The 27,747-nt window shown below is 50.7% G+C and overlaps 1 protein-coding gene across 1 annotated transcript in view; it reads right to left on the minus strand.

Moving 5' to 3' along the window:
* Nucleotides 1-26,586, minus strand: part of LOC140681553 (hydrocephalus-inducing protein homolog) — a 52,496-nt gene extending 25,910 nt beyond the window's left edge. Inside the window, exons 1-17 of the mRNA XM_072921467.1 lie at nt 26,515-26,586; nt 25,312-25,431; nt 22,778-22,897; nt 20,878-21,012; nt 19,282-19,481; nt 19,056-19,174; nt 17,534-17,738; nt 14,194-14,386; nt 13,065-13,164; nt 11,744-11,862; nt 11,290-11,513; nt 9,327-9,394; nt 7,889-8,111; nt 6,165-6,327; nt 5,575-5,673; nt 4,660-4,863; nt 3,690-3,818 (exon numbers count right to left, since the gene is read on the minus strand). Of these exons, the coding sequence (XP_072777568.1) occupies nt 3,690-3,818; nt 4,660-4,863; nt 5,575-5,673; nt 6,165-6,327; nt 7,889-8,111; nt 9,327-9,394; nt 11,290-11,513; nt 11,744-11,862; nt 13,065-13,164; nt 14,194-14,386; nt 17,534-17,738; nt 19,056-19,174; nt 19,282-19,481; nt 20,878-21,012; nt 22,778-22,897; nt 25,312-25,431; nt 26,515-26,586 (2,493 nt within the window). The remainder of the gene's footprint in view (nt 1-3,689; nt 3,819-4,659; nt 4,864-5,574; nt 5,674-6,164; nt 6,328-7,888; nt 8,112-9,326; nt 9,395-11,289; nt 11,514-11,743; nt 11,863-13,064; nt 13,165-14,193; nt 14,387-17,533; nt 17,739-19,055; nt 19,175-19,281; nt 19,482-20,877; nt 21,013-22,777; nt 22,898-25,311; nt 25,432-26,514) is intronic.
* Between the last annotated feature and the right edge of the window lie 1,161 nt (nt 26,587-27,747).

Raw genomic sequence — 27,747 nt, forward strand, 5'->3', positions numbered from 1 at the left:
TTTAGAGTTCTTTTAATGCAAATGTTGTGTTGTGATACTAATGTTGGTGAAGAGTTGTTGTAATATTAACATTTAACATTTATATAATGTTAAATTATACCATTAATATAATATTACACTTATAATATATATTAATTTATAAGATATAAAAAGTATATAACATACACATATAAATATATTAATTTATAACATATATATAATATTACATTTAGCATTTAATAGTGAAGCAATGGAAACCTGTTGAATATGTTGAAAAGTAACAAATGACCACCACTAGGACAACTGCACATGCTCCATGAAGGTGGTACGGAGGAGGAACTATGTTAAAATTTTTGAATATATATAACCATTTGTAAATATGTATTAGGCTGATGCAATACCCAGGGGAGATAAGGGGTGTTGCTGGGTTGACTGGTGTGCCTGTGGCTGCAGCTAAGCACCCAGCACTGTTACTTCTGCTTTATTGACTTTGTCCCCGATTGTCTCTTAATAACTTTTTTTTAATTTTAACTGAGGAGTGGCCTTTGTTTCTCACACCTTCTACCTTCCCTGTACCCAAAAGGGCACCGTGTGTCCTCCCCGGGGCTCACAAGGCTGCAGCCCCAGCACAGCCTGATGCGAGCACAGCCCTGATGCTAACAGGCTTTGCCCTCTGCCAGCAAGAGCCTGCCTCAACAAAAACAACTTCTTCTGCTGCCGCTGGGGAAGGGAAGCCCCTGCTCTCAGCAGGGCCAGCAGCTCCTCTCGTCCCTTGGAGGATTCAGGCATGCAGAAATGGGAAAGCAAATTGCTTCCCACGGCAAGGAGGGACAAAGGCAGGACTGCTGCTTCGGCTCAAAGACATCCAGGCAGGACTGAGAGGCTTGGGCAGTGGTGGGATGCTGCTAATCTTTCTCCCTGCTCTTCCAGCCCCGCTCCCTGGCCCCCTCACTGCCCCACAAAGCTGATGCACAGCAGCAGGGCTGGAGAAGGCAGGGAGCAGCAAGCCTAGTAAGGGACATGGAAGTGGTGCTTAGCTGGCAGTGGGGAGGCAGGGCCAAGGACAATGTCCTGTGTGATCACGCCCTGGCTAAGGTGACCCTCAGAAACGCTCCAGTGCCAGCACAGCCTGAGATCTCAGCTGTCAGGGTCCCCAGAGTGACTGTGAGGAACCAATTAGATTTTTAGTCATGCCTCAGCATAGGCTATAAATCCATTTTCTGACATGGGGTGAAAAACTACAATATGGGCTGTCCACGTGCTGGGAGCCCTAACTCATCCCACGCGTAAAGGAGGTTGGTGGCAGACAATGCAGGCAGGCTCCGTGTCTGGGGGCTGCCAGCGACCTCCCCCTCGGAGGAGGGCAGACCCCGAAGCCCAAGAAAACTTTGCCCGCCTGACCAAGTCTTCCTGAAAGGGCTGAGTTATGGGAGTGTGAAAAACATGTTCACTCTCCTGTGAAAATGTAAAAAGTTTAATAAAGGGCAATAGGAGACAAAGACCACAGCAAAGGTTGTTAGGGCCGGGTGCATCTTGGCACTCAGCCAGGAGCACGCTGTTACCTTCAGGACACCCCTTAAATACCTTTTCCATTACACCAGGCTGTTGCATATTCATAGTCCTTATGTATTTCCATAAACTAGTTTACACATTCCAGGAACCATTCTACATGGCCCCTTCTTGGTTCTGCCTTTTTAGGGCGTGTGTGTTTCTTAGCTGGGTTGTGGCTCCTTCTCTTTATCGCTTCCAGTTTGGGCCTTGGTCCTCACTGCCTGCAGACAGTGAGTGCTGATGGTTGGCAGATCTGTACAGGTGTCCTCATCCTGTGTTCACTGGGTGTTATCCCATCCAAGCAGGCATTTTAACACGAGCATGGCTATTTCACTGCCATGTCTAAGCTTAACCAGCAGCAGAAATACAAACTGTATCTTTATAACAAAGTTATTTTAACACCACACATATAAAATCCACATTTTATATGTGGATTCACATTCTCTGAACAGAGAGAGGCGTGATTCTCTCTCCCAGGATTTTTCTTGGGAAGTTGTGAGACGCAGTGAGAAAGCTCAAAGAAAACAATTCTAATCTCTATTTGCTGCTCCCGTTGTTTGCACATGTGGAATGTGTTATGGAGATTGTTTACTGAGGAGGGATTTGTTAATTAGACACCGGTGATGGCTGTTTGGATTGATTGGCCAATTGGGTCAAAGCTGGACTATCTGCAGACAGTCACAGGTTTTTCTTCAGTATTTTTTAGTATGATATAGTTCTAGTACAATAGATTATAAGATGATATAATAAAGCAATTATTCAGCCTTCTACAACATAGACTCAGAGCATTTCCTGCACAGGGGAGTCACATTGCTTTGATATTAATATTTGCGAAAAGCCAATGTTATAATATGTATCTATGACAGGAGGAATCTTAGCATATAAAAGCACTGCCAGTTTTTCCCTGCCATTTTTGGTTTCTTTGTTGGGCTGGGAGCACCTGGAGGGCCTGGCTCCCTACAGAGCCATTTCTTCCCTGTCTGTCTACCCTGCTGTCGCCGCTTCCCCTCTCGCCAGGGCAAGCTGGTGCTCTGCTGTCTCCATGAAAAACATGAACATTGATCTTATATGTGTCGTGTTAAAGTAACTTAGTTATAAAGATATTGTTTTTATTTCTGTTATTAATTAAGCTGAGTGAAATAGCTGATATAATGTGCTTGGGTTAAAGTGCCTGCTGGCATGGGATGGCATCCAGTGAACATATGAAGAAGACACCTGTATAGCTCTGCCAACCATCAGCACTCACCGTCTGAAGGCAGCCTGGGCTGGGGCCAAAACTGAAGATGATGACAAAAAAGGACTAAAACCGCAGCCAAGGAATAGGCACGCTCCAAAAAGGGCAGATCCAAGGAGGAGCCATGCTAAGCAATTCTTAGAACATGTAAACTAGTTTAGGGAAAAAGTTTACTATGCAAAAGAGTCTATGAATATGCAACAGGCTGATGTAATGGAAAAGGCACTTAAGGGGTATCCCCGAAGGTGACAGTGTGCTCCTGGCTGAGTGCCAAGATGCACCCGGCTGTTATAACCTTTGCTCTGTGGTCTTTGTCTCCTATTGTCCTTCATTAAACTTTTTACAAGTTCACAGGAGAGGGAACGTGTTTTTCACCGTGCAGCTGGCAGCACACTTGCTCCACCTGCCCAGCAGGACGCCGATGGAGCGTCCCAGGGTTCCAGCAGTAATGCTCTGTCCCTGTCCTCTGTTACTTTCTCCGTTTCTCATTTTCTCTCTCTGCTCTCTTTTCTATCCCCCTCTGGTCGGGACCATACCCTTTGTTTATCAACAAACAGTTTTCAGATACAGTACTTCCTGCATTTGTGCCTTATTTTCATCCGAGAAATCTACCAAAAAGAATTCTCCTCTACTCCCCTGACAGCAGGACAGGACAGTGACCAACACATTCATGCCTCCTGCTGGTTTCTGCCTCTGACAGCAGAGCCACCCACCAGCCAAGGCCGTGGGGATTCTATCAGGAGCGCCCTTGTTTGACCTTCTCTCCCCCTATCAGAAATTGCTTACAGCTCTCTCTCTCTCTCTCATGGCCAGGTTTGGGTTTTCCCCTCTGACTTTTTTCCCCCTTTCTCCCCCTCCTTTTTCCCTTCAACGCTCTCCTGGGCCACCTGGCACAGGGCTGGGGTCCGTCACTTGTGCTACTTACAGTGGTGGGATTGACCAGGAACACACCAGGCAGACGCTGGTCACAAGCGTTAGGCTTCAGCACCCAGGTGAACTCAGTGCTGCCAGTGTTCTCCAGGGTGACCGTGCTGTGACCAATTTCATTAAATATCTGGAGAGAAGGCACAGGAGCGGGAAGTTACAGACCCAGGCCTGCTGCTGGGAATCTCCTTCCTCTCTCCTGGGCTTGGAAGCAGACACATCGTGGGAGCAGGGACCAGGCAGGAGATAAGGGCACTTGGGAACCTGGGGAACCCCCAGGCACAGGGCACCTGCGCAGGACCAGGGAGCTCTGGCAGCACACAGAGGTGTGGTAACAACCCTGTGAGGGCCAGCAATAAATGAACCGGGGCACACAGGCCCTCTGCACTCTGAGGGGTCACCAACAGCCAGGAGAAACAGAGACAGCACTGAGGCATTCCAGGAGAAAAGGCATGCAACTATTGTCAAGCAACACACATGCAACAAGGGAGTCACACAGGGCAACAGAGACAGGGCCAGCAGCTGGAAATATCCGTGGGCTTTCAGCTGGAAAGTGGGGATTATTCTAGGACAGTCTCTCCAACTCTAGCGACTGGAAGCGCAACTTCTTCCCTTGATTATTTGTGGATTAAGCAGGAGCTTTAGACGAGCATCTCCTTGGAGGTCAGGCTTTAGGCGTGGATCAGCAGAGGGATGCCTCAGGGACATGACCCCCAGGGCATCCCCACTGGGACCCTGCCTGCCCCAGGAGGCAGTCTTAGGTACCCAGAAAAAGAGGCACTCCCTACATTTTTGGAGATGGCTATTTTAAACCAGGTTGGATGCCAGATGTGTCCCTCAAAGGTTGTACTTCCAAGCCCCAGAGCCAACAAAGGGGCTGGGGAGGGGAGGGAGCCCTGGGCCGAGGTGGGCAGGAACCCACTGGCCGTGGTTCCGGGGCAAGGAGCCGTGCCAGGGGTTGTGTGTGGTACCTGAGGGCCACAGTTGATCTCCCAGCAGCTCAGGGAGTAGCTGAGGCGTGAGCTGATCAGCTCCACCTCGTAGGTGGGGCCTCCCTCCACACAGCACAGCGCCTTCACGCTGCCGAGGATGTCACGGCGGCCAGAGAAGGTGAAGGAGACCTGCTGGCTCTCTCCTGGCTGCAGCACACCTGACAGCGGCAGGATACTGAAAGCCTGGATGGAGGACAGGAGAGATTGAGGTGTTGAGCATGGAAATGGGTGCAGAAGAGCATCTTGGAGCAAAGTGCAGCTGTACCTGGAGGGGCCTATTTCCCAAACACAGCCAAAATCACCCTAACCTCATTCTGCATCCATGCCACTGACCAGTGGAGGGACCATGGGGAAAATCTTCTCCCATACTCACGGATCAATGCGCTAATTAATACACTACATTAAAGTGAACTGGGATGTCTTCTGGCAGTAGAAATTCTCTCTGATGCACAACATGCCTTTAAAAAGCATTTCTTACTGCTTTTAGAAAAGGAGGAGACTCAGAGTGAGAGCTCATGGAGCTCAGGGAGCTCAGGGAAGGACTCCAGCCGCCCCGCTCATCTGACTCCTGAGGCTTTTCCCCCCTCTCTCTGATTTGTAGCCTGCTTTCTCCAGGTGCTACAGCAAAAGCTCCTGCAAAAATTTCCTATGGACCAGCTGACGAGGTCCAGGGGGAGCAATGCCCTCCATAGGTGCTGCACAGCGTCCTTGGGCAGCCCTACAGCATGTCCTGCACGGCCCCGCCAACACCCAGTTGGTTCAGCAGCACTTTGTATGGGCCTGGAGGGACGTGAGGCCCCTCTGTGGGCAGTGCTGGGGGCCACCAGTGGGACTGGGAGCTACAGCCCTGCTTGCCACGCTGGCAATGGGCAAGTGAGACAGATTCCCTCTTACCTCCTCCGCTTCGAGGGGAGTGTGAGGTGCATCCACGGAGGACGTGATTCCTGCCAGCTCCAGTGGCAGGTGAGGGGGTCCAGGAGTTTGTGGTGGCACCTGAAAAACAAGCCATTTTCTATGCCAGGAGGAAGAGACAGCCACTTTGCAAAATCTCAGTTTGTAAGATAACTTCAGGGCCACCAGTGCAATACCAGCTCTCGGGTGAGAGCAGACACCTGGAAACAGGTAGTCTGGCTGGGCTGGGAAAAGGGTACATGGAGATCAGGACTCATCACAGCTTGCTCTGGGAAGGAAGCTGGAGCTCTTACCATGATGATGCAGATAAAAGTCCCATCTTACATTGTGAAGAAAACCAGGCACAAAAATCCCACACTCAGCACAGGTCTGTAGGATCTGAGTGAGCTTCTCCAAGGAAAACTCTCCTGTTTCTCCCTCCCACGCACCCCATACCCAGCCACGGGCCCTGCTGCCCAACCCACAGGGGCACAGGACAGCAGGGCAGCAGAAAGGGAGGTCAGCACGAGCGTGACTTGTCAGTGGCAAGCTGGGGAGACAACACAAGCAGTGTGTGTACAAAAACAATCTACCTCTGTTCCTAAAGATTGGGCAAAATCCCGTGCTTCTTTCAGGGCACTGTCTACCTCCTCCTTTATAATCCTGAATCTCCTTCTGTATGCTGAGCAATCCAAACGGGAGGTTCTCTGCTCCTTTGGTGGTTGGGGTTTGAATTTAGGTGGGTTAAGCTTATACCTGGAAAACAACAGAAATGTGAACAGGGACCTGCAGTGGGAGGGAGGACGGAGGGACACCTGCACGAGCAGCTCCTGCTCAGGATGCAGCCCCTGGGTGGGTGCTGGAGTGCTGAACTGAGAAATGGTCTGATCCAGCCCTTCCCAATCCAGGCTGGAGCAGGTCTGTTCTAAAGGCAGCCCAGGGATGACGCCCAGGCAGCAGCAGTGCAGCAGCTGCAACTGCTTGCATTGAACACCTACAGAGGACAGGGATTAACAGCTTGTGGGGATGCAAGAAGTGGCAGAGGGAAAGACACAGAAGGCAAGCAGAAAGGTGGGGTTTGAGGCACCGAGGGGCAGACCCGGCCAGTGAGGAGCCAGCCCAGCAAACCCCAGTGCCCAGTGCCAGAACCTCTGCAGCTCCACCAGGTATTTATCAGGAATGATTCCCTGACAGTGTTGGGGGGGGTTGGTTGATATTTTCCAACACTCCCAGGTGACTCAGGTCACATTCCCCATTTTAAATTGAAGCAGGTGCCTAGGGTAACTCTGCTTGTGTTTCTAATGCCACGCGAGGGACACAGTTGAGCCGTGCCTGCCTGTCACCCTGCTGAGCTGCAAGTGCTCCCCACACAGTCAAACACGACCTGGATGCTCCATCCCCAGACAGGCATTCAGGGCCTGTAATGACCTGCTCCCCAAGGAATCACTGCCTTTAGCTTTGTAGCTTGCTACCTAATGCTGTTTTTAATTTCTGTGTGAGGGGCAGTCTCGTCATAACCCCCAAAAGACCCCTAATCATCTATTCCACTGTCTTTAGTTTTCATGAATGGTTTGAAGCAACTTCCCAGTTGCCCAGACAACGACATTTTTCACTCTAAAGCAGAAACTCTGAGGGAGGCAGGGATATGAGATGATGTGATGAGCAAGTCCTGCTGTCAAACAGGACAAAACCCACCAGGGACATGTTGCAGGGGAAAAGTCAAAACGAGTAACGGGTCACAAAAAAAGGGAGTGAAGATCCAAGGTGTCTGCTGAAAGCTGACCCCTGGGAGGGAAATCATCCTGGCACTAAAGGAGTTGTCTCAGCAAAGAAGGAAAGGGAAGCTAACAGACATTCAGCAACAGCCCAGGCACCAGGTAGCTTTTCTCTGGTGTTGGGACTTTCTGGGCATCCTGCAGCACAGTACAAGGGAGGAAGGCAAGGAGCAGAGAGCAGCTCCTGCAGAGAGGACCCATCCCAAAGCAGAGGGGCCAGAAGGGGCTCCAGCAGCACTGTGCAGCTGGCACTAGGAGCCCTTCATCAAGGTGACATTGCCTCAGGCCACAGAGGTCTGAGAAAGCAGCTTTCACCCCAGCTTTCCTTCCCAGGGGAAACCCCTATGGGGGCTAGGCAGCACCAAATTGGTGGAAAACCTTTTCTCGGAGCATCCAGGCTGACCACAGCTGGTCAGTGTTATTTGAACAAGGAAAAGCCAGAAGCAGTCTGTCAGATCCTAGGCCAACAGCTTTGTTCTCTGCCAAGTACAAACAGGGCACCAGGAAGAAGAGCTCCAAGGAGAGGGCAAAGGTGCACATACCCCAGCTTGTCCGCCTGGCTGTCCGAACAGAGTGACCAGTGGTACTTGGCGAGAAGAGGGCTGCAGTTGGTCATCTCCAGAGAGCGCACTTCTTCAGTGCCACCCACGAACTCCAGCGTGCTGGGCTGGATTTGCAGGTTTGGGAAGCAGTTTTTTCTCCAAAGGCCATCATGGAACACCGGGGAGGTGTCAGTGAGGCAACAGGTCTTGGTGTTGGGAGAGCCTAGGAAAAGGACACAAATGTCCATTTAGGCACCAATCATGGCATGACTCCTGGTGTGAATATCCTGGTAGGATGAAAGTGTGATTGGAGTTTAGTTCTTTATTATTTGAACTACAGCTCACTGAGAAGCTGCACGAGGAATTAATTGTCACTTAGTTCCCTTTGACACTGATTCCAGACTGCAGCCTTGAAAATGCCCACTCCTAGCCCTGCTGAACACTGCAAGCTTCTCTCTCTCTGATGGGGAGGAGCTCCCTCGCCCGCCTCAAACCAGCACCAGTTATCTCTCAGGGACGAGTGTGCACCCAGACCGAGCATTTACTCTGAAAATTCAAGCTTCAAAATTCCCTGTTAAGTCTGCCAACACTCCCATTGTATTCAAAATACATAAACAGTGAGTGACATGAGTTCACACCCATTCTGGTCACTGTGATTACTGTTGCCTTTCTTGTTTCATTTATTCAAAAGGCAACTTAACAAGTGCCTCAGCAGTGATAAGGGTGGGGAAGAAGCAGCTCAAGAAAGCTTCCTTCCTTCCTTCCTTCCTTCCTTCCTTCCTTCCTTCCTTCCTTCCTTCCTTCCTTCCTTCCTTCCTTCCTTCCTTCCTTCCTTCCTTCCTTCCTTCCTTCCTTCCTTCCTTCCTTCCTTCCTTCCTTCCTTCCTTCCTTCCTTCCTTCCTTCCTTCCTTCCTTCCTTCCTTCCTTCCTTCCTTCCTTCCTTCCTTCCTTCCTTCCTTCCTTCCTCCCTCCCTCCCTCCCTCCCTCCCTCCCTCCCTCCCTCCCTCCCGTGGAAACTTCTGTTACTGTGTTGTTGTTTGTGCCGATATATTCCAGTAAAGAATTGTTATTCCCTTTCCCATATTTTTGCCTGGAAGCCCCGTAATTTCAAAGGTATAACAATTTGGAGGGAAGGGGTCATCTTTCCATTCCAGGAAGATTCCCGCCTCCCTTGGCAGACATCTGCCTTTTAAACCAGGACAGGGACACCAGAAAATATTGACTTTTTTTTCCTTGGTTCTATTTGATCTCACAGTGGCAAAAATACTGTCTTTCTATTCTATTGGTTCTATTCAATCTCACACCCGGCAGCCCTGGAGTTCACACCCTGAAGAGGCTGCTGTGGCAGACCATGACTGAGGGATGCTTTTATGTTCCAGTGCTCCGTTTTGGAAGGCACAGATCCCCCACGCTGTGTCCCAGCCCAGGGAACACTCACCAGAGGAGATGTCCTCCAAGTTGAGCTTAATGGTGTCCGAGAGTGAAGTCGGTGCGGTGACACTGCCCCTGCCATGGCGAGGACAGAGGAGGAGATGGCTTGGTTAAAGGGAATTAAAGCAGAGGTCTGGCTGTCGTGGCTCGGGGGTGTAAAACCTGGTGTCAGGGCAGGTTTGAAATCAACACCCCGCCACGTGCTCAGCACAGTGCCCCTGCGGACAGGAGGCAGCTAAAGCCAAGTGGCCAGCGGCCAACAGCCACTGATGGGGCTTTGGGCACAGGGCAGGCAGGAAAAGCCCCCTGGTTGTTGGTGGTCCCATGAAGGACCCTGAACACACACCCAGACATGGCTCTGTGCCTCAGTTTCCCCATCTGTAACGTGATGGACATAAAGGTGTCCCCACAAACCTCTGTAACCTTTCCTGCTTTGCTACTCCCTAGCTGCAACTGCTGCTCCCATGGAGGAGCTTTCTCAGGAGATTTTGACCCACACAATCATTACAGAGTTTTGAGACATGAAGCCAAGGGAGCCCCAAACACCCTCTGAAAAGAGCAGCAACAGTCCTACACAGTGGACAGATGAATCCTGGAGGAAAGGACCAGCTTGTCACCAGTGCACCAGCTGGCACAGCCAAGAGCAATAGCTTAAACAACCAAACAGGGGTGTCCTGAATCTAGCACACCACCTCACCTGTCCTTAAACTCAGCAGACAGGCTCCAAAAGCCACAACATCCACTGAAATCAGCACTTGAAGCTGCACAACATCATGAGTTTATTTCATGGCTGATGCCAATCGATGCCCACTCTGCCCTTTGGTTAAAAATCAAGGACCAGCTGTGCCTTCTGTTGTATTCCCAGGACTGCCACTGGCTCTGCTCTACACCTCCCAACAAGAGACACCTGCCCTTGCTCAAGGACAAAGCTGCTTATGCAATAACATCCCATGAGCAGTTCGGGGGAGGGACTGAGCAGAAACAATTATTTGATGGTGAAATGTTCCCTCTTGATTTCCAAAGTAAAAAAACAGCACTTTTCCTCTAAAAACAAAGCCAGCATACTTGTTTTTCTACTATGGGCAGACCTACTCACAACTTTTCTCTTGCTAAGTAGTAACTTTCTTGTTCTTTTTAACCCATCTCCCTTATCTCATTGGTATAATCGACTGCAGTTTGCTTTCATTCCTTCACTGCCTTGACCCAGTGCCTCCCAACAGCAGCTCCCAGCTCCACAGCTCCAGAGCAGCCAGCATCAGCTCTCCTGCTGACCCTACACGATCCTAGCAGCACATGGCTCAGGCTAGCAGGGACAAGCCCTCATGCTGCTGCGGTGCTGAGGAATGAGCTCTGCCTCCCCTGTTTTCAGCCCTTCTCCCCTCTGCTGGGCCAGGATTCTCTCTTGCCATGGCACCAGCCCACGGGATGACACCCCTGTCCTTGGGACAGTTCCTGCTGCACACTTCCCTGTGTCCCACATCAGCCCTCTCCTGGCTGTGGAAAGGAGCTCCCAGGGCACTCTCTGCACAGGAGCTGAGAGCACGGCTCGTGCCCCACAGCATGGCTGTGAGAGGTGAGGTGAGGCTGCTGCTGCCCATCTGGGATGGATTATTAATGGGAATTTTTACAAACACTGCTGCTGGTGCAGAATCACCCAGGCTGGCCCACCTCCAAAGCCCTGGGGGCCTTGCTGGCTGTTCAGGGGGACATCCCAGAGCAGCTACTGCCCAAAGCTGATCCATCCCACTGCCTGCCATGGCCCAAGGCAGAGGGAGATCCCTACAGGGAGGATAGTGCCAGCTCCCAGGTACCCACACAGGCCAGGAGGCATCCTCACACTAAGGCAATTCCAGGATCAAAGCAGAGATCAAAACCTCAGGAAAAACCTTTTTTCTCTGCTCAGCCCCAAAATGAGGGAGATGTCCCAGAGACAGCCACAGATGTGCCCACCAAGCTCCCACAGTCCTTACTTGATAGTCAGGATTGCAGGCCTAGGAGATCCAGCCACACTGAACTGGAATTCTTCCTCAAATGTCCCCAGCACGGTGGCACCGAAGGAGACCTGGATCGTCTGGGTCCCGCCTGGTGCAATGATGCCTTCCTTGGGTGCAAACTTGAAGCAGAAGCCCACGTTTGCATGTGAGGAGATATAGGTGAAGGGAGCATCAATAGCTCCTAGGTTAACCAGCTGCACCTGCAGCAGCAAGAAAGCAAAATGGAAATACATGTGGAATCTTCCCTTCTCATGAGTTATTGTCTAATGATGCAATAAACATGCACTTTCTAACTTTACACTGTTGGAGAATTTTTGTCCATCTCAGTTGGATATCAATATTAGATCGATATTCATATTTTAGTAAGTCACCACCAGGCTTGCTGCTGCCTCAGGAGCCATCAGGATCCATCCCAAGTCCTGCTGCTCACCTCACGAACGTGGGGGGTGTTGACAGAAACGTTCCCAAGGTTCAGTGTGCGACAGTTCAGTACAACCAGGGGTCCTCTGCCGTGTCCTCTGAGGCGCAGGGGCAGCCTGCTCTCACAGCCTGGGGAGAGATGTCCATTTCAGTACAATAATTCCCTCTGTTACACTGCAGTTTCCAGGCTGCCTCAGTGAGAGTCCCTGACTCTGAGCTGGATGCCACCAGCTCCTGATGCTGCAGGAGAAGATATGGACCCTTCTGTTCCCTCAGGAGATATCCCTTGGGGCTGACTTGCAATTTCTAACCCATTCCTTGGGCTGGTTTCCAATCTTAGCCACCAGTCTGCTGAGTTTCAAACACCTCTGATGTCCTGTAGTGGCAGGCCAAGCAGTAACGGGTATAAATTGAAAGAAAGGAAATTTAGGTTCCATATTAGGAAGGAATTTTTTACTGTGAGGGTGGTGAGACACTGGAGCAGGTTCCCCAGGGGCGCTGTGGAGATTCCAGCCCTGAAAGTGTTCAAAGCCAGGCTGGATGGGCTTGGAGTTCCCTGATCTAGTGGGAGGTGTTCCTGCCCAGAGGCCTTTAAGGTCCATTCCATCCTGACCTTCCTATAATTCTGTGGTGTCCTTCCCATGCACTTAGAGGAGCTCTGAAATCCATTCAGTGCAGGCACAAAGCTCATACAGAGTTTGGCAATTGCCAAACTACCTGGCCCAGTAGCACACGGCTTTGTTGCCAAAATCCTCAACTTCTGGCACTCAGCATTGTGTTCTCCTTCCACAGACTGAGCTGCAAGGTGACAATTCCCGCACAGGGACAGAGGCAGGTGCTGGCCAAGGGTGCTCCTTCTACAAACACCCTGGGCTCAGCAGGGCTAGGCCACTCTGGTCTGGTGGTGTCTGGGCAGTGGGAGCGATCCAGGGTCACGGAGCCCATTTCTAACTCAGCTCCTACCCCCTGATGATGGATCTGTGTCAAATGGACCCATCCTGGAGGTCAGTGGCCTAGAGGGTTCAGTGCTTGTTCACTAAAGCTGTTGTGCTCTGCAGCTCTTTGGCCTTTGAGGAAATGCTGGCAAAGCCATGGCAGGAAAACCTCTCCCTGCACTGCCTGGATTGTTCTGGGTTCAGGAGCCCAGACACAGGATTCTGAGCCCTGGCCTTGCACAGGAGACTCCCTGGAAGCTGCAGGGCCAGTGGGGATGTGCCAGCACTGCCCTGCTGGCCAGGGACTCTTCCCAGCAGTTACAGGGGAGCCCAGTGGGCTCAGGCTTGCACCATGGCTGCACTGAGGCTGAGAGAAGCAGGGGAAAGGAGCTGGACCTGAGATGTTGCAGTAAGCCACACTTCGGTACTCCAGTGCCTCTGTGGGTTTGAAGGTCACCTTGATTTCAGCAGAACTATTCGGCCCAATTTCTCCCTCCTAAAACAGAAAGAGACAGCAAAACATTTATCTTCAAACTTCACATTTCTTGCTTTCAACCACAGTCCTGCAAGCCTTAGTTTAGAGCATAGTGATGAGTGAACAACACAAGGAGCCCAAGGAAACACTCCAAACCCAGCTCAGCACACTGCTGGAAGCTCTCAGTGCTCAGCTGATCAGCTCCCACTCTCCACAATGTTCCTACTGCTCTGACACAAGCCCTTGGTCACATCATGCTGCTGTCAGCTACAGCGGGATGCAACTGCCACTGTGCACTCATGGCTCTTCACAAGAAGAGAACATGATCCCCTTCCTTGGAAATAAAAATATTAATTTAACCTGTGTTGAAAGAAAGCAGCAGTGGGGATTATTCTGGGGTTTACTCCAAGATGAGAAGGGATTTTGCACTGTGCAGACACCAGGCACTCATCATCTCTCACATCTTCAGTACTCAGAACCAGGGCTCTGGCTGATGGGAGGATGTGGGGGTTTGCTTGCACAAACAGAAAAGGAAAAGGGTTTCTGTCCCTGTGTGCAGGAGAACTCAAAAGGCCCATTTAAACCTTCCACCCTTGTGTCCAAGCTCTCAGAGGACACTGGAAGGGACACTCAGAAATAGTGCAAGGCGTGGTTACAGGTGGGGATGGGCATTTCTATGATTAACCATGGCAAGCCTGAGGTCACTATGTGAACTGGCAGAGCTCCAACACCCTCTGCTGAGCCCCTGCCTACAAGAACTGCTCCCTGTGGACACTGCAGGACAGCACAGAGCGCCCTTGAGCTCGAGCCCTGGCAGCAGAGCTCGGCTTTGTCAGGCTCCCAGCCCTGCCCTGAGCCTGCAGGGCAGAAATGCTTCCAGCAGGGAGCTCTGCAGCTGCACCAAAACTCCATGTCCTCCCTCCCAGCACATCGGGCCAGCTGAGGATCTGCCAGTGACCGCATCCCGGTGGGAGGAGGGAGAGGGGGAGGAGGAGGAGGAGGAAGAGGAAGAGGGGAAGGAGGAAAATGAGGTTCTCAGCTATCACTTACCACTGGCTCAATGAAAAAAATGTCATCGGAGAACAGCATGGGGTCTTGTTGCACCTTTGCTATCTCCGCCAGGACCTTGTTGCTCAGGCGGGCAGTGTGATCTTCACAAGAGCCCATCTCTGACTCTGATGTTTCCTCCTCCGTTAAGTTTTCCTGTGACATCTCTGACCACGGCCGCAGAAAACGACACTGCCTGCAGCCACGGGAGAGACAAGGCCAGCAGATCGTTTAATAAGCCACATATTTGCAGAGGGAAGTGTGAGTGCAGGAGGGCAAAGCACCTGGGGAGGAGCAGCAGCAGCTCCCCAGCAAGGGCTGACCCCAGGCCATGGGGTCCCACATGGATCAGAGGATAACTTGCTGTTCACTGGCACAGCAGGTCGTTTTACTCCACACCTGCAAGCTCAGGAGATGTTTCCAAAGCCAGAGAGAACTTCCTGGCTCAAAGCCTCTGCCAAAACTGAGGGAGAACCGACCAGGCACTTCAAGTGGATTTTCCTACCACTGAGCTGCTCAGGGGAGGCAGATAAAGATCATGGAGCAGGACTTCCCTGGGAAGGGGAGACGAAGCTGGGCTGCAGCTACGTGTTACCAGCATCACTCTTTGTTTCTGCCATTTTGGACCTGCCCTGATCCCTACTCTGCCTTTCACAAGAGCATCCCACAGCACTTCCAAAGGAAATTGATACATTCAGGCACCACACCTCTTCAGTGATATTCAAGGTTTTATGCATGAAAACAGAAGCTCTGAGAGGTGAGGGGACTTTGTTGTGCAGGAGGGAGACAGCAAACTCCTGGAGAGGCCTTTTCATGACCCAGAGCTTTTTGGGTCCCATCCCAGTGCATGGTAGTAGAATGTCCTGAGAGGGAAAGGATCCTGCACTGTGTCCTCTCATTAAAAAGTCCTCTCAGCTCTGAGATCTCAAAAGCTGCTCTGACAGCAGGACAGTGGCCTTGGAGCTACAACCATGCCTAAGACTGGAAGTAAGGAAGAACAAAATGTCCTGGTGGCAGTCTAGGACACAAACTGGCATGAAAACAAATGTAATTGGAAAAAACCCACAAAACCGCAACCAGGTTGAAGTTTACTTTGGGGAAACCTAGTTGCTTCTGAGGGCAAAGCAGATCACCTGGGGTCCAGGCTGAGGCAGGGAAGTGGGGAAGAAATGGAAATAAAGAGCCCAGGGAAGTAGCCAGAGAAGGTCATGGGGTTTTTGTTAACACACAGAGCTTGTATGGAAGTCAGATGCTGAGTAAGGAGATGGAGAACAGTGGAAAACCAAGAAGCCCAGAAGCCATTCAGGTGGGCAAGGGTCAATCTCCTGGTCCTTTGCAGGCAATTTAAAATTACTCTGGGGACTGCAAGCGACCTGGCCCTCAGCAACCAGGGGCTTGCCACGGCAGTTTTGGCCCAGCAGTTTTGGCTCAGCAGTTTTGGTTCAGCAGTTTTGGCTCAGCAATTTTGGCCCAGCAGTTTTGGCCCGGCAGTTTTGGCCCAGAAGTTTTGGTTCAGCAGTTTTGGCTCAGCAGTTTTGGCCCGGCAGTTTTGGCCCAGCAGTTTTGGCCCAGAAGTTTTGGTTCAGCAATTTTGGCTCAGCAGTTTTGGCCCGGCAGTTTTGGCTCAGCAATTTTGGCTCAGCAGTTTTGGCCCGGCAGTTTTGGCCCAGAAGTTTTGGTTCAGCAGTTTTGGCTCAGCAGTTTTGGCTCGGCAGTTTTGGCCCGGCAGTTTTGGCCCAGCAATTTTGGCCCGGCAGTTTTGGCCCGGCAGTTTTGGCCCGGCAGTTTTGGCCTGGTGTTTTTTCAGGTTTTGCGTGGCAGCTCGCACAAGCAGCCTGAGCACAAAAGGTGCAGCCACCCACCTTCCTTGTGCAGAGGGTTGTGTCTTTTTGCTGGTTGTGAGGTGCTTGCCTTTTTTGTTTTTTTTCTTTCTTCTTTATGTTTTTGGGTTTTTCCCCAGCGATGGTTTAGAAATGCTGAAAAGCCATTGCTGCTGCTGCTAGCAGGAGTGCACTAACTCAAAGAGACCCCCTCAGGAAGGGCACAGCTGTCCAGGCCCCTGGCTGCAGGGAGGGTCTGAGCCTGGTGTTAATGGCAGAGGAAGTGCAGAAGACACCTGCGTGTGGTGTGAGCAGCTGAAGGATCTGCTCTGCCCAGTGGCAGAGCTTAAGGAAGAAGTGGAAAGGCTGAGGAGCATCAGGGAGAGTGACACAGAAATAAACTGGTGGAGTTACACCCCTCCAACCCTGAGAGAAGCTGAGCAGGAGTCAGAGGAGCTCTGCCCTTCTTGGGATCAGGCAGAAGGAGGAGACCTAGGACACAGTGGGGAATGGAAATGGGTCTCTCCTGGGGAGGCAATAAAATTCCATCCTGACTCCCATCACCTACCCAGGTGTCCTGACAGAACAGGTATGAAGCCTGACTCCAGAGGGTCAGGCAGATGACACGAAAGAAAAAATTCTGCCTGGAGAGTCTCCCAGCTGCACTTGGTCTGTCAGACAGATCACAGCCTCAAGAATTAAGAAAAGAAGGGTAGTGGGTAGTGGTAGTAGGTGACTCCCTTCTAAGGGGAGCTGAGGGCCCTGTAGATTGACTGGATCCATTCCACAGGGAAGTCTGTGCCTCGCTGGGGCCCAGGTACAGGATATCACCAGGAAATTCCCTAATAACTAAATGAACTTCATCTCTTCACCACTGTCTGGGGTACAGTGACTGTGAAATAAGAAGAGTTCTCAATATTCAGTGAAACAAGGAGGGGCATGGACAAAACTTTCACTCTGGACTTCTGGAGGGCAGATTTGGCCTGTTCAAGAGGCTGATTTGGCAAGAACCCTGGGAAACAGCCCTTAAAATCAAAGGGGTCCAGGAAGGATGGACACACTTCTAGAAAGAAGTCTTGAAGGCACAGGAACAGACTGTCCTTGTGTGCTGAAAGACAAGCTGGCAGGGAAGACAACCAGCCTGCATGGGCAGGGACCTTCTGAAGGAACTAAGGGAAAAAAAGAGGGTGTAGCACCTTTGGAAAGAGGGTGAGCTGTTTAAGGATATTGCCAGGTCATGTAAGAAGAAGATTAGAGAGGCGAAAGCCCAAGGAGAACTTGAGGAAATCCAGTCATTGCAACCAACCTTTCCTTCCCAAAATGCCACCCTTAGTTGGAGTTTAAGTGGAACTGGAATGCTCAGTGCTGAGCTCCTGAAGCCAGCAGGGACACACACCCTAGTGCCAGGCATGGTTTACTTGGCCCAAACCATTCAAAGGCACCAACACCCCCTGAGGCCACACGTCAGTTTTAGTCTTGGGCCATGTATCTCACTGAAATGAGATATGAAATGTCAGACCAACCTCCTCTTCTCTCGATTCTCTCCTTCCTCGGTAGGAAAAGCCTTCCACTGGAAGTGGGCCGTGACGTTACTCCTGTTCTCAATGAACATGGTTTTGTGGTTTGACATGGAGATGAACGTTGTCTGAACCGCCACGAAATTTGTGCTCAACCCAATGTTGAGCTCTACAGCTTCTGCGTGGAGCTCTGTGAGGCTACTTTCTTCACCTGGAACAAAGCAAGGGGGAGTCTTTGCTCAGCTCACTGGCTGATGGAAGCACGAGGAACAGCTGGCTGATGGAAGCAAACCACAGGTCACAGAAGAAAGTGTCACAGTTTTCAGCTGAGTCAGCAGCTCCATGGATCATGCCATTTATCACATCCTGACAGCTCTGTGTGTACAGCATGAGGATGTCTGGGCACCTCCTTAAACACCTTATTTCTGAGAGTGTTTGTGCAGATTTGGCCCCAGGGTGACAGTCTGTGCAGTGAGATTTGTCAGATGTGCTCTGGTGACCCACTCAGATCCCCGGGATTTCTGCATCAATGTCCTTCAGGTGACACTGAGGAGCCCTGTTCAGTCCTGGCTTGCCCAGGCTCTCCCTGGGCATCCCACGGGACTCCTGTCTCTCCTGATCCCTTGGATCCCTTGTTGCTGACAAGCAAATTTGCCTGGGGGCATGTGGGCAGCAAAAGGAGGCCCAGAGGAACAAGTGAAGTGACAGCCCACAGCACGAGGGGACACAGGTGAGGAAACACAACCAGCCTGGCTCTTCAATATGACAAACCACTACAAAATGAACACCGTGAAAATCATCATCATCTCCCTGCCCAAACCCACAGCCGCATCAGTCTTGAAATATTTTATATTGTTCTGATCTCAAAAACCAAGCTGGAGCATTTCAGATTAAATAAAAAAGGGACAAAGGGAAGATTAATAGGTACAGAGCAGCTTCTAGATGAAGACTGACTGGGATTCCTCAGTCTAGAAATCACATGGGAGATAGATGTGAGAGGTTTGCAACAGCATGAATGGCCTGGGAAATGGGGACGAGGAAAAATTTGTCTTGATTTGTCACCAAACAGGAACTCGAGGGCCTGGAAATGTTATCAGACAGAAACTAATATATGTGTAAGGGCAGTATAGAAAAAGGGTCTGTGACAAGCCAGTGGAGAAGCAGCATACGGGACAGAGGTGTGCAAGAAACACATTGCATTGGAGAGAGTCTGATGGAAACCTCACACCTCACATACAGCACTGCCCAGGAATAAAACAAAACTTCACCCAGGCATAGCCACACGGTAGTGGAGAATCAGGGATCCTCCTTCCTCCACTCAGCAACTCCCAGCAAGACGGGAGTCCAAAAATCTTAGTCCCGTTAGAGGGGATCCACTTTCTCAACCCCCTAAACACCAAGGAGTTCTCTGTTTTCTTTGGGGTAAAGCTGAACAGGGGAGGGACCTCTAGAGGGAATGGAGGGGGATGGGACAACAGGGAGCCATGGTGCAGAACTGTCCTGTGCCCGTGCAGGGCCCAGCACTCACCTGTGTTGCAGCACAGAGACCCCGAATAGTCACCGGTCATCAGCGCGTGGAATCCCACTGTCACCTGCACGGTGTCAGCAGCGCCCACAGTTCCCGTGGCTGGAACCACGGAGAAAGGACTGCAACACAAAGAGAGGGCAGCAGCTGCAATGCTCTGGCTCCTTCTGTTGCTCATTCCTGGCCCTGGTACCACCCAAAGGGGTTTTGCACAAGGACAGAGCCTCACCTCTGGGTGCTCAGCTGGTAACGAGCTGCCCGCTTACTGACATTACGAACCAGCAGAGTCTTCTGGCTGCTGTGCTTGACCGGACACTTCGAGAAGTCCAGCTGGTCAGGGAACTCCAGGATAGCTGGGGCACCAATGGCCTGAATTGGCACAACTATCCTTTCCCTTGCAGTGGTGCAGATGAGCTTGTGGGAATAATCCTGCAGGAAAGGAACCTAGCTCAGCACAGGACATTTAGTGCCATCCCCATGGCAGAAGAAAAACCATTTCCTATAACCCTTCAAGGGCATCGATTTACCTATTCCACCCTAAAATGAATGCTAAGTTCTACTAATATGTCACATTTTAAGGGCACCAGTACGCTTTGCAAAACCTATCTCAGTGGCATTAAGCTCTTTTGTCACTTGGGTCATCCAAAGAACTGCCTTAGGCCACCATAATTTCTACTCTAAATTTTAATGATGCTAAATAATTCCTAAGTCCCTTCTAAGGAGCTGGGGAACACAGGACATTCCTCTTTAGGTTTCTGTATTCCCACTGTCTGAGAAGAGAACAAAGTGTTAAACTGACTCTAAGCAGCAAAAAGAAGATGAGAAACCAGCTGCACCCAAAGAGCTCCTGCACCTCTGGCCTGGTGCAGAAACATGGGTTGGCTCAGACCTGCCCTCTAACTTTGCCTGTCCAACCAAGTCAGGAGAAGAACAGCACTAAGAGGTGGCAGGATGCTGTTGGAAAGTGCCTCCCTTTGTTTGCCGGCAAGGCTTCCCCCTTCCATGCCACGTCCCAAACCCTTCTGTATGAACAAGCCTCCAAATCACAGCACTGAGATCCGACTTGCCAGGGCCCCAGCAGCGGTGTTCAAACCTCCCCAAAAAAGCAGGTTTGGCATGGAATGGGTGCCAGCTGACAGAGCCACCACAGTGACAGGCATGAAGGCAGAGGCACAGCAGTGTCACTGCTGTGGAGTCACAGCTCTGCCTGCAGGTCGTGCCTGCCCTACACGAGCTCTTTCAGGCAGGTGGCCAAGTCCCCTGCAGCTCACCAACCTCCTGCTGGCTAAGGGCACCTAGAGCCCAGTGTGCCCGTGCCAGGCCGGGCTCACGGGCACAGCACATCCTCTGCCCTGGCCCTGCAGCTGTATCATGGTCAGCTGTGCTCTGGGACAGCACAGCTGCAAGGCTGGAGAACAGAGGGTGTGAAAAAGCACCGTCTTTGCTCCAGCCCAGGGTGAGGCAGGGAAGCTGTTGCCAGTCAGGAAGGAGGAAAGCTCTCAGACCTCCTTGTTCCTCTAGTGTTTTCCATAACAATGAAATTCCTTCCACTGTACCTAGAGATGGCCAAAGATCTAGCAACACCCCTCTGTCATTTTCCTGTTCCCCTGCATCTTGCCTCGGGGATGCTCAGGAATGTGCAGGGAGGGAAGCAGAGCCTGTCAGGCCTGGGCGCAGTGCCTGGCAGCATGAGCCAAGCTGTGACTGGCTGCAGGCTGCCTGCCCACGGCCTGGAGCCAGGCTCACAGCATGGAATGGGGCTGCACGGAGAGCAGGGAAAACAACGGCTTTGGGGGTAATTCTGTTCTGGCTCCTCCAGTCTCACCTTGCCCTTGCCAGGGGTGAAGCGGATGCGCACATGGGCAGGCACACCCGGCATCACAACACGGTATGCGTTGTTGGAGCACACGAGCTGGAAGTAAGGCGAGCTCTCCATGGAGATCCTCACCACCTCAGGCAACTGCAGGAAAGACATGAAATGATTGTTTTGTCACTCGTGGAAACAGGACAAGAGGAGACCTGTCCATGCCCTGGTGACATCCCTCCTTGACCCCTTTTCCAAAGCACTTTCAGCTGTGGATCCACAGGCACGTCATTCCTGAAGGTGAACCCAAATCCCTTCTGGGTCCAGCATTTTGGCCAGGGGCAGTAGGGCAGTGCCTGGTGGGAAGGAAGGGCCAAGCAGGTCATCACCAGCACGATGGAGACAGAGCACTTGAACCAAGTCATCTGCATATTCAGCCAGACCAAAAAACCTGCTGGCCCCTGCCTGCACACAGCCACGCAGTAGCCGTGTTCCAGAGGGGGAATGTGCTGTCTGAAAGCAAAACAGCACATTATCCTGGGGGAAGGAAGAAATTCTCTTCTAGCAGATGAGGTTTGGGTGGGGCAGTTCTGGGGATACAGTCATGCAGGCAGACCAGCAAGAGAGGAGACCAAACACTTTGGCCTTCCTGGGAATAAAAGCAAACCTGAAAAGCAAAAGGAACACAGCAAGACAACCCCTAAAACAAGGAGATGGCAAAGAGAATTTAAATGGGCAGTAAAGCAGTGAGGAAGAATCATAAAACCATGAGAGCAATCAGCTGGCCAAAAGTGACAGAAACACAGACAGGCTGTGCCTACTGACTATGGGCTTCGAAGGCATTTTCTGCCTGGAGAAACATGACCAGCACTGACTCAACAGTGTGGTTCCAGAATTAAAAGCCAGTCTTGGCTCTCCAGGGGTTCTTGCTGCCTGTGCAGGCAAGCTGGGCTGCTGGGCATTCCTGCCTGCAGCCAGCAGGCCAGGTTCTGTCCTCTGGGATACACAGACACAGCAAACATGCATTTTCTAGCACAGAGGTATCAACCCCTGAGCACCAAAATGCTCTCAAGAAGCCTAAAGCAGATGATTTTGACTCCCTCCTGTCTCTTGCCACCAGCCCACTCTTGGCACAAGGCTCATTTGAGAAAATGTTTCCCTGACTGAAATGCAAATGGTCTCCATTTTCCTCTTTACAGTGGAACACAACTGCTGACATTTTTTACCTTTTTGCTTCTCAACTCTCTTGGGAAACTGTAAAACAATCACAATTTCAAGTGAAGGTAAAAACCTCCCGGAGCACATGGCTTTGGATGTGCTGTGGTTCGCCAAAGGGAAAGCAGAGCACCATGCTGCTTTTGGAAAACCTGAGCAGAGCTGGATGAAGCCTCGCAGGAGCCCAAAGTGGCACCTAAAGGCTTCCTGCTGCTTCTGCTACATCAGCCTGATCCCAGGGCTCTTTCAGAACACACTTCCTGCAGTGCCAGTGCCAGTAACGAAAAGTGATTCCAGCATCAAGTGGAGAAGGCTCAGACCCTGAGCTTTGACTGTGAGCTGCACAAAGGGAGCCAAACAGGCTGAGAGAGGCAGAGGAGCCAAGATTACCCTGGGAAACACAGGATGTGGTATACACTCAAGGCAAAGCAGGAGAGCAGGTAAGAACTGTACAGCCCTCAACATTCCTATCAATCCAGAGCTTTCAAGAGAAGGCAACTCCTTTGGGATAGATACCATCAACACATGGCCAAAATCAGGGAGAATTCCCAGCACAAGAAGATTTCCACCATCTTGCAGAACAAAGGTGCTGAGACATTTTCTTGTGGATGTGCTGCAGCAGGTAACTTGCTTTGCTGTACACTCTGGCAATTACACCACTCTCCTCTTCCAGCACACTCTTACAGCTCCACCCCCCAGCACTTACCTTGTCCTTATTCACGAGAGACACCACCATTTCAGAGACCTCATGAGCGACAAAACCCCGAAACACCACCTCTGGTGGGGAAATCTGAAGCAAGTTCTGCTTCGGGGGAACTGACGACAACTGGAGAGGCGAGAGAGAGCAGGGAAAGGTTCAGCTGCGGGGAGGAAGGGTCATGAAGGATCCCTTACACTGATCCCCAGTGAAGTACAGGCTCTGGGTGAGCACGTCTGCCCAGCCCACACTGGGCAAACAGTGGCTCACCACCTCTGCTCTGAGCTGATCAAGAGCTGCTGGGCCACACGGAGCAGGCTCAAGCCAAGCTGCTCTTTTGGCACGTATTTCTCCAGGTTTCCTTCTCCACAATGCCAGGCAGCACTTACCTTAAGCACAGCCCTGTGCCCGTGTGGTCACAGAGCTCTGGGGCACTGAGTGAGCACTCATGGAGTAAGTAAAACCCACCAATTTACATCAGACTCTATGGGAAATTATTTTAGGATGTCCTTTACTCTGAGACAGGGAAACCAAGGCCCACACAACTGCAAGTATCTTTTTTTTATCTAGAACTTAGACATCAGTAAGAAGAGAACAGTACCAGAGGAGGTGTGAGAGGTGAGGTGATATTTTGCTGAAGCCAAAAGGTTATCTAGCGAAAGAATGGAATTTGCTGGTTCTGTGTGTTGTTTGTGGTTTGGATTTGTTCAGGTTGGTTTGCTGGGTGCTGCTGTGAGAGGGACAGGGTTGAAGAGCTGACCAAAAGGAAGCAGGATGAGAGGGGAGGGGACAGAAGAGCTGTCAGCTGGACAGAATGGAAGTTCCCGAGTACCCATCCAAGGGGAAAGGGGACAGGGACCGCCCTGGCGGGGTACAAAGGAGATAGGAAGATTGCCATTTTCTCAGAGGGTGTGTTTGTTCGTCTCTGGGGGGAGGGAGACATGCCCAGCTCACCTGAATTCTTACTTGTTACAGAATTTCTGAGAGAGAGAGGGCATGATTTATGTCTGGAGTGAGACTTGAGCTACCCCCTCAGACAGGCCCTGATAAGCGGCCTTGGTGGGGCCTCGAAGCCTTTGATGCAGTGAGAATTCAGTTGTGGCGCAGTCAGAAATTATGTTAAGGTAACTACAAAGTAATGAGCTATCCGAGCATGAATTAGAGTAGAGCTGCAGTGTGCAAAGCCTGACCACCTCAAGGCAAAGGTAAACAATGTTAGCTTGCCAATCAGAGTGCCTTTGTAAACTGGAAACTATATGGGAGTGTATATAAACTGCCATCTTATCACGAATAAGGGGAGAATGTTGCATTAATCATATTGGTTGGATGTGCGTTCTGTCCTGTCCAATTTTCCCGTTTTATGAGGTCCCTGGCTTTTGTTACTAATAAATAGTTTTCTTTTGCTTTGATGATTTTGTCCCCTTTAATTGTATTTAAAAGTTAGTGCGTTTCAAACAGAGGTAAAAGCAAAAATAAAGTAACACAGAAGTTAGGAAAAAGACAAATGAGTGCTGAATGAGGAAAAGGTTCAGTTATTTTCTCAGCAACTTGGGTGAAAGTAAAGTTGGTGACTCCTTTTTCCATGAGCTTTAAATGGGTGCTTTCTTGTAATTATTGCATTTTACATGATACCATTGTAGAGGCACATCTGGGATGACACAACAACAGCAAATGCTTGTGGAGCAGAGACATTGCTTTGAGAAAACTCTCCCCTTTGTCAGCCTTCTCCAGCCACACTGCTGTCACTCCAGAGACACAAGCAGGCCTCCTGTGTGACTCCCCAGGAGACACAGCCTGCTGAAGGGACTGGCTGCAGCACCCTGTCCCTTGGCTGTGCCCTTCCCTGAGGTGCTCCCAACGCCCCTCTCCAGGGCAATCCTTAACCAGCGTCTCTTGCTGCCAATTTCCTGCTCAACAGCCCACCTCGGTCACCTACCCCTTTGGACTGTGCTTTATACTGAGCCAGTCCTGCCAGAAAAGCAGCTTTAAACACACCTCTAGGTAGGCTCTGATGCAGATAAAGCACATCCATTCCCCTCTGCCCAGGGCGAGTCCCCTGCACATTGGCAGCCTGCAAAATCTAACACCCCGTCAGGGTCCAACACATTGTTCCAACCCAAAGCATTCATGAAATTCGTTTTGTTCAATCTGAAGTAATTACTGCAGGTCCTCGGCCTTCAAAGGCCAGCGCTGCCACTCGGAAGGGAATCCTGTGACCCCGAGCATTTGATGGCGACCACACCAAATCAAGAGGTGGCTACTTCATCAGGAGAATGGCAAATGCCAATTTTGTGCCTTTGTGTCCCCAGCCTTCCCCCCATTGTTTTAGCAATGGCAGCTACACTTAGGCAGCTTCAGCAGAGGTTATTTGTGTTGGCTTAGTGCAGATCAGGACTCCCATCCACCACTACCAGCAGTTTGCACTGACAACAGGACCTGGACACTGAGGTATTTTGCTGGAGGCAAGACTGTCACAAGCACACACCCTCTTCAAACTTCACATCAAACAGGTGTGGAAAAGGAAAAGAGCAGGAAAAGGCTACCTTTGGACCGGTCTTACTCATGTCTAGAAATGGGCCAGTTCTGGGCGCAATATTCTCCGCAATGCTGGCCTTCTTCTTCATGTTGAAAAACTTCTCCCACAGGGACTTAGAAGGAAGCAGCTGAAAGGCAAAAATAAACCAGCTAGAGTCTCAGAGATGTGCTTGTTCACAAAAGCTTTTCTTGAACAAGTGGCACTGGTGAACAATTTGTGATCACATAGTCTAGGACAGTCCTGGAAGCCCTGGAAGTTACTTGCTGAAATACTTAGCACCAATAAATTAATAATACAGAGTGGAATACACATACTCCCACCCCACGGCTGCGTCCCATTAGCTTCTCTGTGATGTAATGTGACATCTTTGGGGATTTCTGCTCCTTGGGCATTTGTTTCCTCTTATGTTTCATTGGATTGAGGCATTGACCTTTTCAGAGAGTGGGGAGGAGCTCTCAGAACTCCCCTAACTCCATCCATGGACAACACTGAGAACTCACAGCAGGGAGATATCGCTGCTGGGGGAGTCCAAGAGACGCAAGAAAGGAACGTTGTACCAAGAATGAGGAGCACAGGAATGTGTCCAAGTTTTTGTTTTCTCTGTTAATTAGCATTTGTTTTCTCTGACTGGGCTCACAGACCCCTCCACAGAAGAAAACAGAGGGATCTCCTTGACAGAGCCTCAGCAGTGGGGCATCTTCACTCCAGTGAGCTCCAGACACCAAGGGACCTCTGTGGCCTGACTCCAGTGCTGCCTGCAGGGCTGGATCTGCACCCACACAGGAGACGAGAGAGAACAGCTGGCTTGGAAGCTCTTCCAGCTGGGACCAGCCATGTCTCTCTAGGCTTTGGGCAGAGTTTGAGCTTTCCCTGCCCCACCACATGCCCAGGTGCCCAAGGGCAGGTTGGTCAGAGCAGCACAGGTGAGTGCCCAGCCTGACAGAAGGAATTGCTGTGGCAAAGGGAAAGGGACAGAACACACGCTCGCAGCTTCAGCTGCACATTGGTTTCACTTGGCTCAGCCAGGCAAGACCCTGAGGCAACACACGGTGTTCCCTACTGCACCAGGACAGCCCCCACCAACAGGAGCACGGCACAAAGAGGTGGGGAGGGCGTCTGCAGCTTCACAGCGCTGCTGGACAACAGGGGCAGGGAGAGGAGGGACACGAGAGGAGTTTCCAGCCTTAACACAGCCCCAGTGGGTACTTACACTGAAAGACTTCAGCGCTTCCCTCGACCACAGACGGGGTTTCAGGATCTTTTCTCGGAATCCGGAATCCATTTTGAAGGGAGGATATCCCAGATAAACGACAATGCCTCAATGAAACTGCAAGGAGCAACAATGGAACTCTGAAAATCCAGAACCCAATTCATGGCAGATTCAAGGCATATACTGGTGCTAAAAATTTTATAGTATTTGGAAGTAGCTCAATGCTTGTTTGGTGTAAGTAGCTGGTATTGTTAGGCCTCTAGCTGGACTTTATTCGAACGATATGGCTATGTTGTGCAATTCAAAGATGGATCATACTGAAACCTGGAGGTAAAAATCTGAACATTAATAATAGTTAGAACAGACAAAGATGTAGCTTAAATATTAAATACTTAGAAATAGCTTGAGTGGATCTCCTCTTCTTTAGGCTAAACCAGCCCTGTTCTCTCAGCTCTTCCGCACAGGACTTGTGAGAGACTGCAATGTTATGGCTAATGGCTTAAATGTTGTTATAAAGAACTTTCTGCCCATTGTGACTGCATAAAGAAGCTGCGACCACCCGAGCCCACCCTTCCCTGAAAACGCCTCCTGACTGGAACTTTGGACTGTGAGTTAGGCTGCCTAAGGGAACTTGAAACAAGACAAAGGTGACACTATTGCCCACTTATCTCAGGTCTGGGGAGAAGTAAACAAAGCTGAGGAGAAAACCTATCCACAACAAAGCCAAACCCAGCAGCTGTCCTGAAAATCAGCTCTGTCTGGGTTCAGGGCAGGGAATTCATAGCCACAGACTCATCTGCTGAGGCCAGGTTTGCACACAAACCTCCCATCAAAGACCTCCAAAGTGCCCCCAGACCCATCCCTGAGGCCTTGCACCAGATGACTGCAGGCCATGCCAAGTAACACAACAGATCTGAAAATCCAGAACCCAATTCATGGCAGACTCAAAGGATATACTGGTGCTAAAGATTTGATATTATTTGAAAGTAGCAATAGATGGAGTCAGACTTGCCCCGCCCCAGGGAGGTACCTGGGCAGTCCCACCTTGCCCAAATCTGCATTAATCCACTGGAGTCTTACGTTTTGTGAGAGAGACCTCACCACAGAGAAGACCAGAAGAGGATTTTATGGTATGCTGATGGGATCCATGGAATGGTGATATTTTTTACTTAATCAGTCTGTGTCACTCTCTTTCTCCTCCCTCTTCTGAACCCCACCCTCCCTGACACTTTT

This window comes from Taeniopygia guttata, chromosome 37 (genome assembly GCF_048771995.1).
Source record: "Taeniopygia guttata chromosome 37, bTaeGut7.mat, whole genome shotgun sequence".
Taxonomy (NCBI): Eukaryota; Metazoa; Chordata; class Aves; order Passeriformes; family Estrildidae; genus Taeniopygia; species Taeniopygia guttata.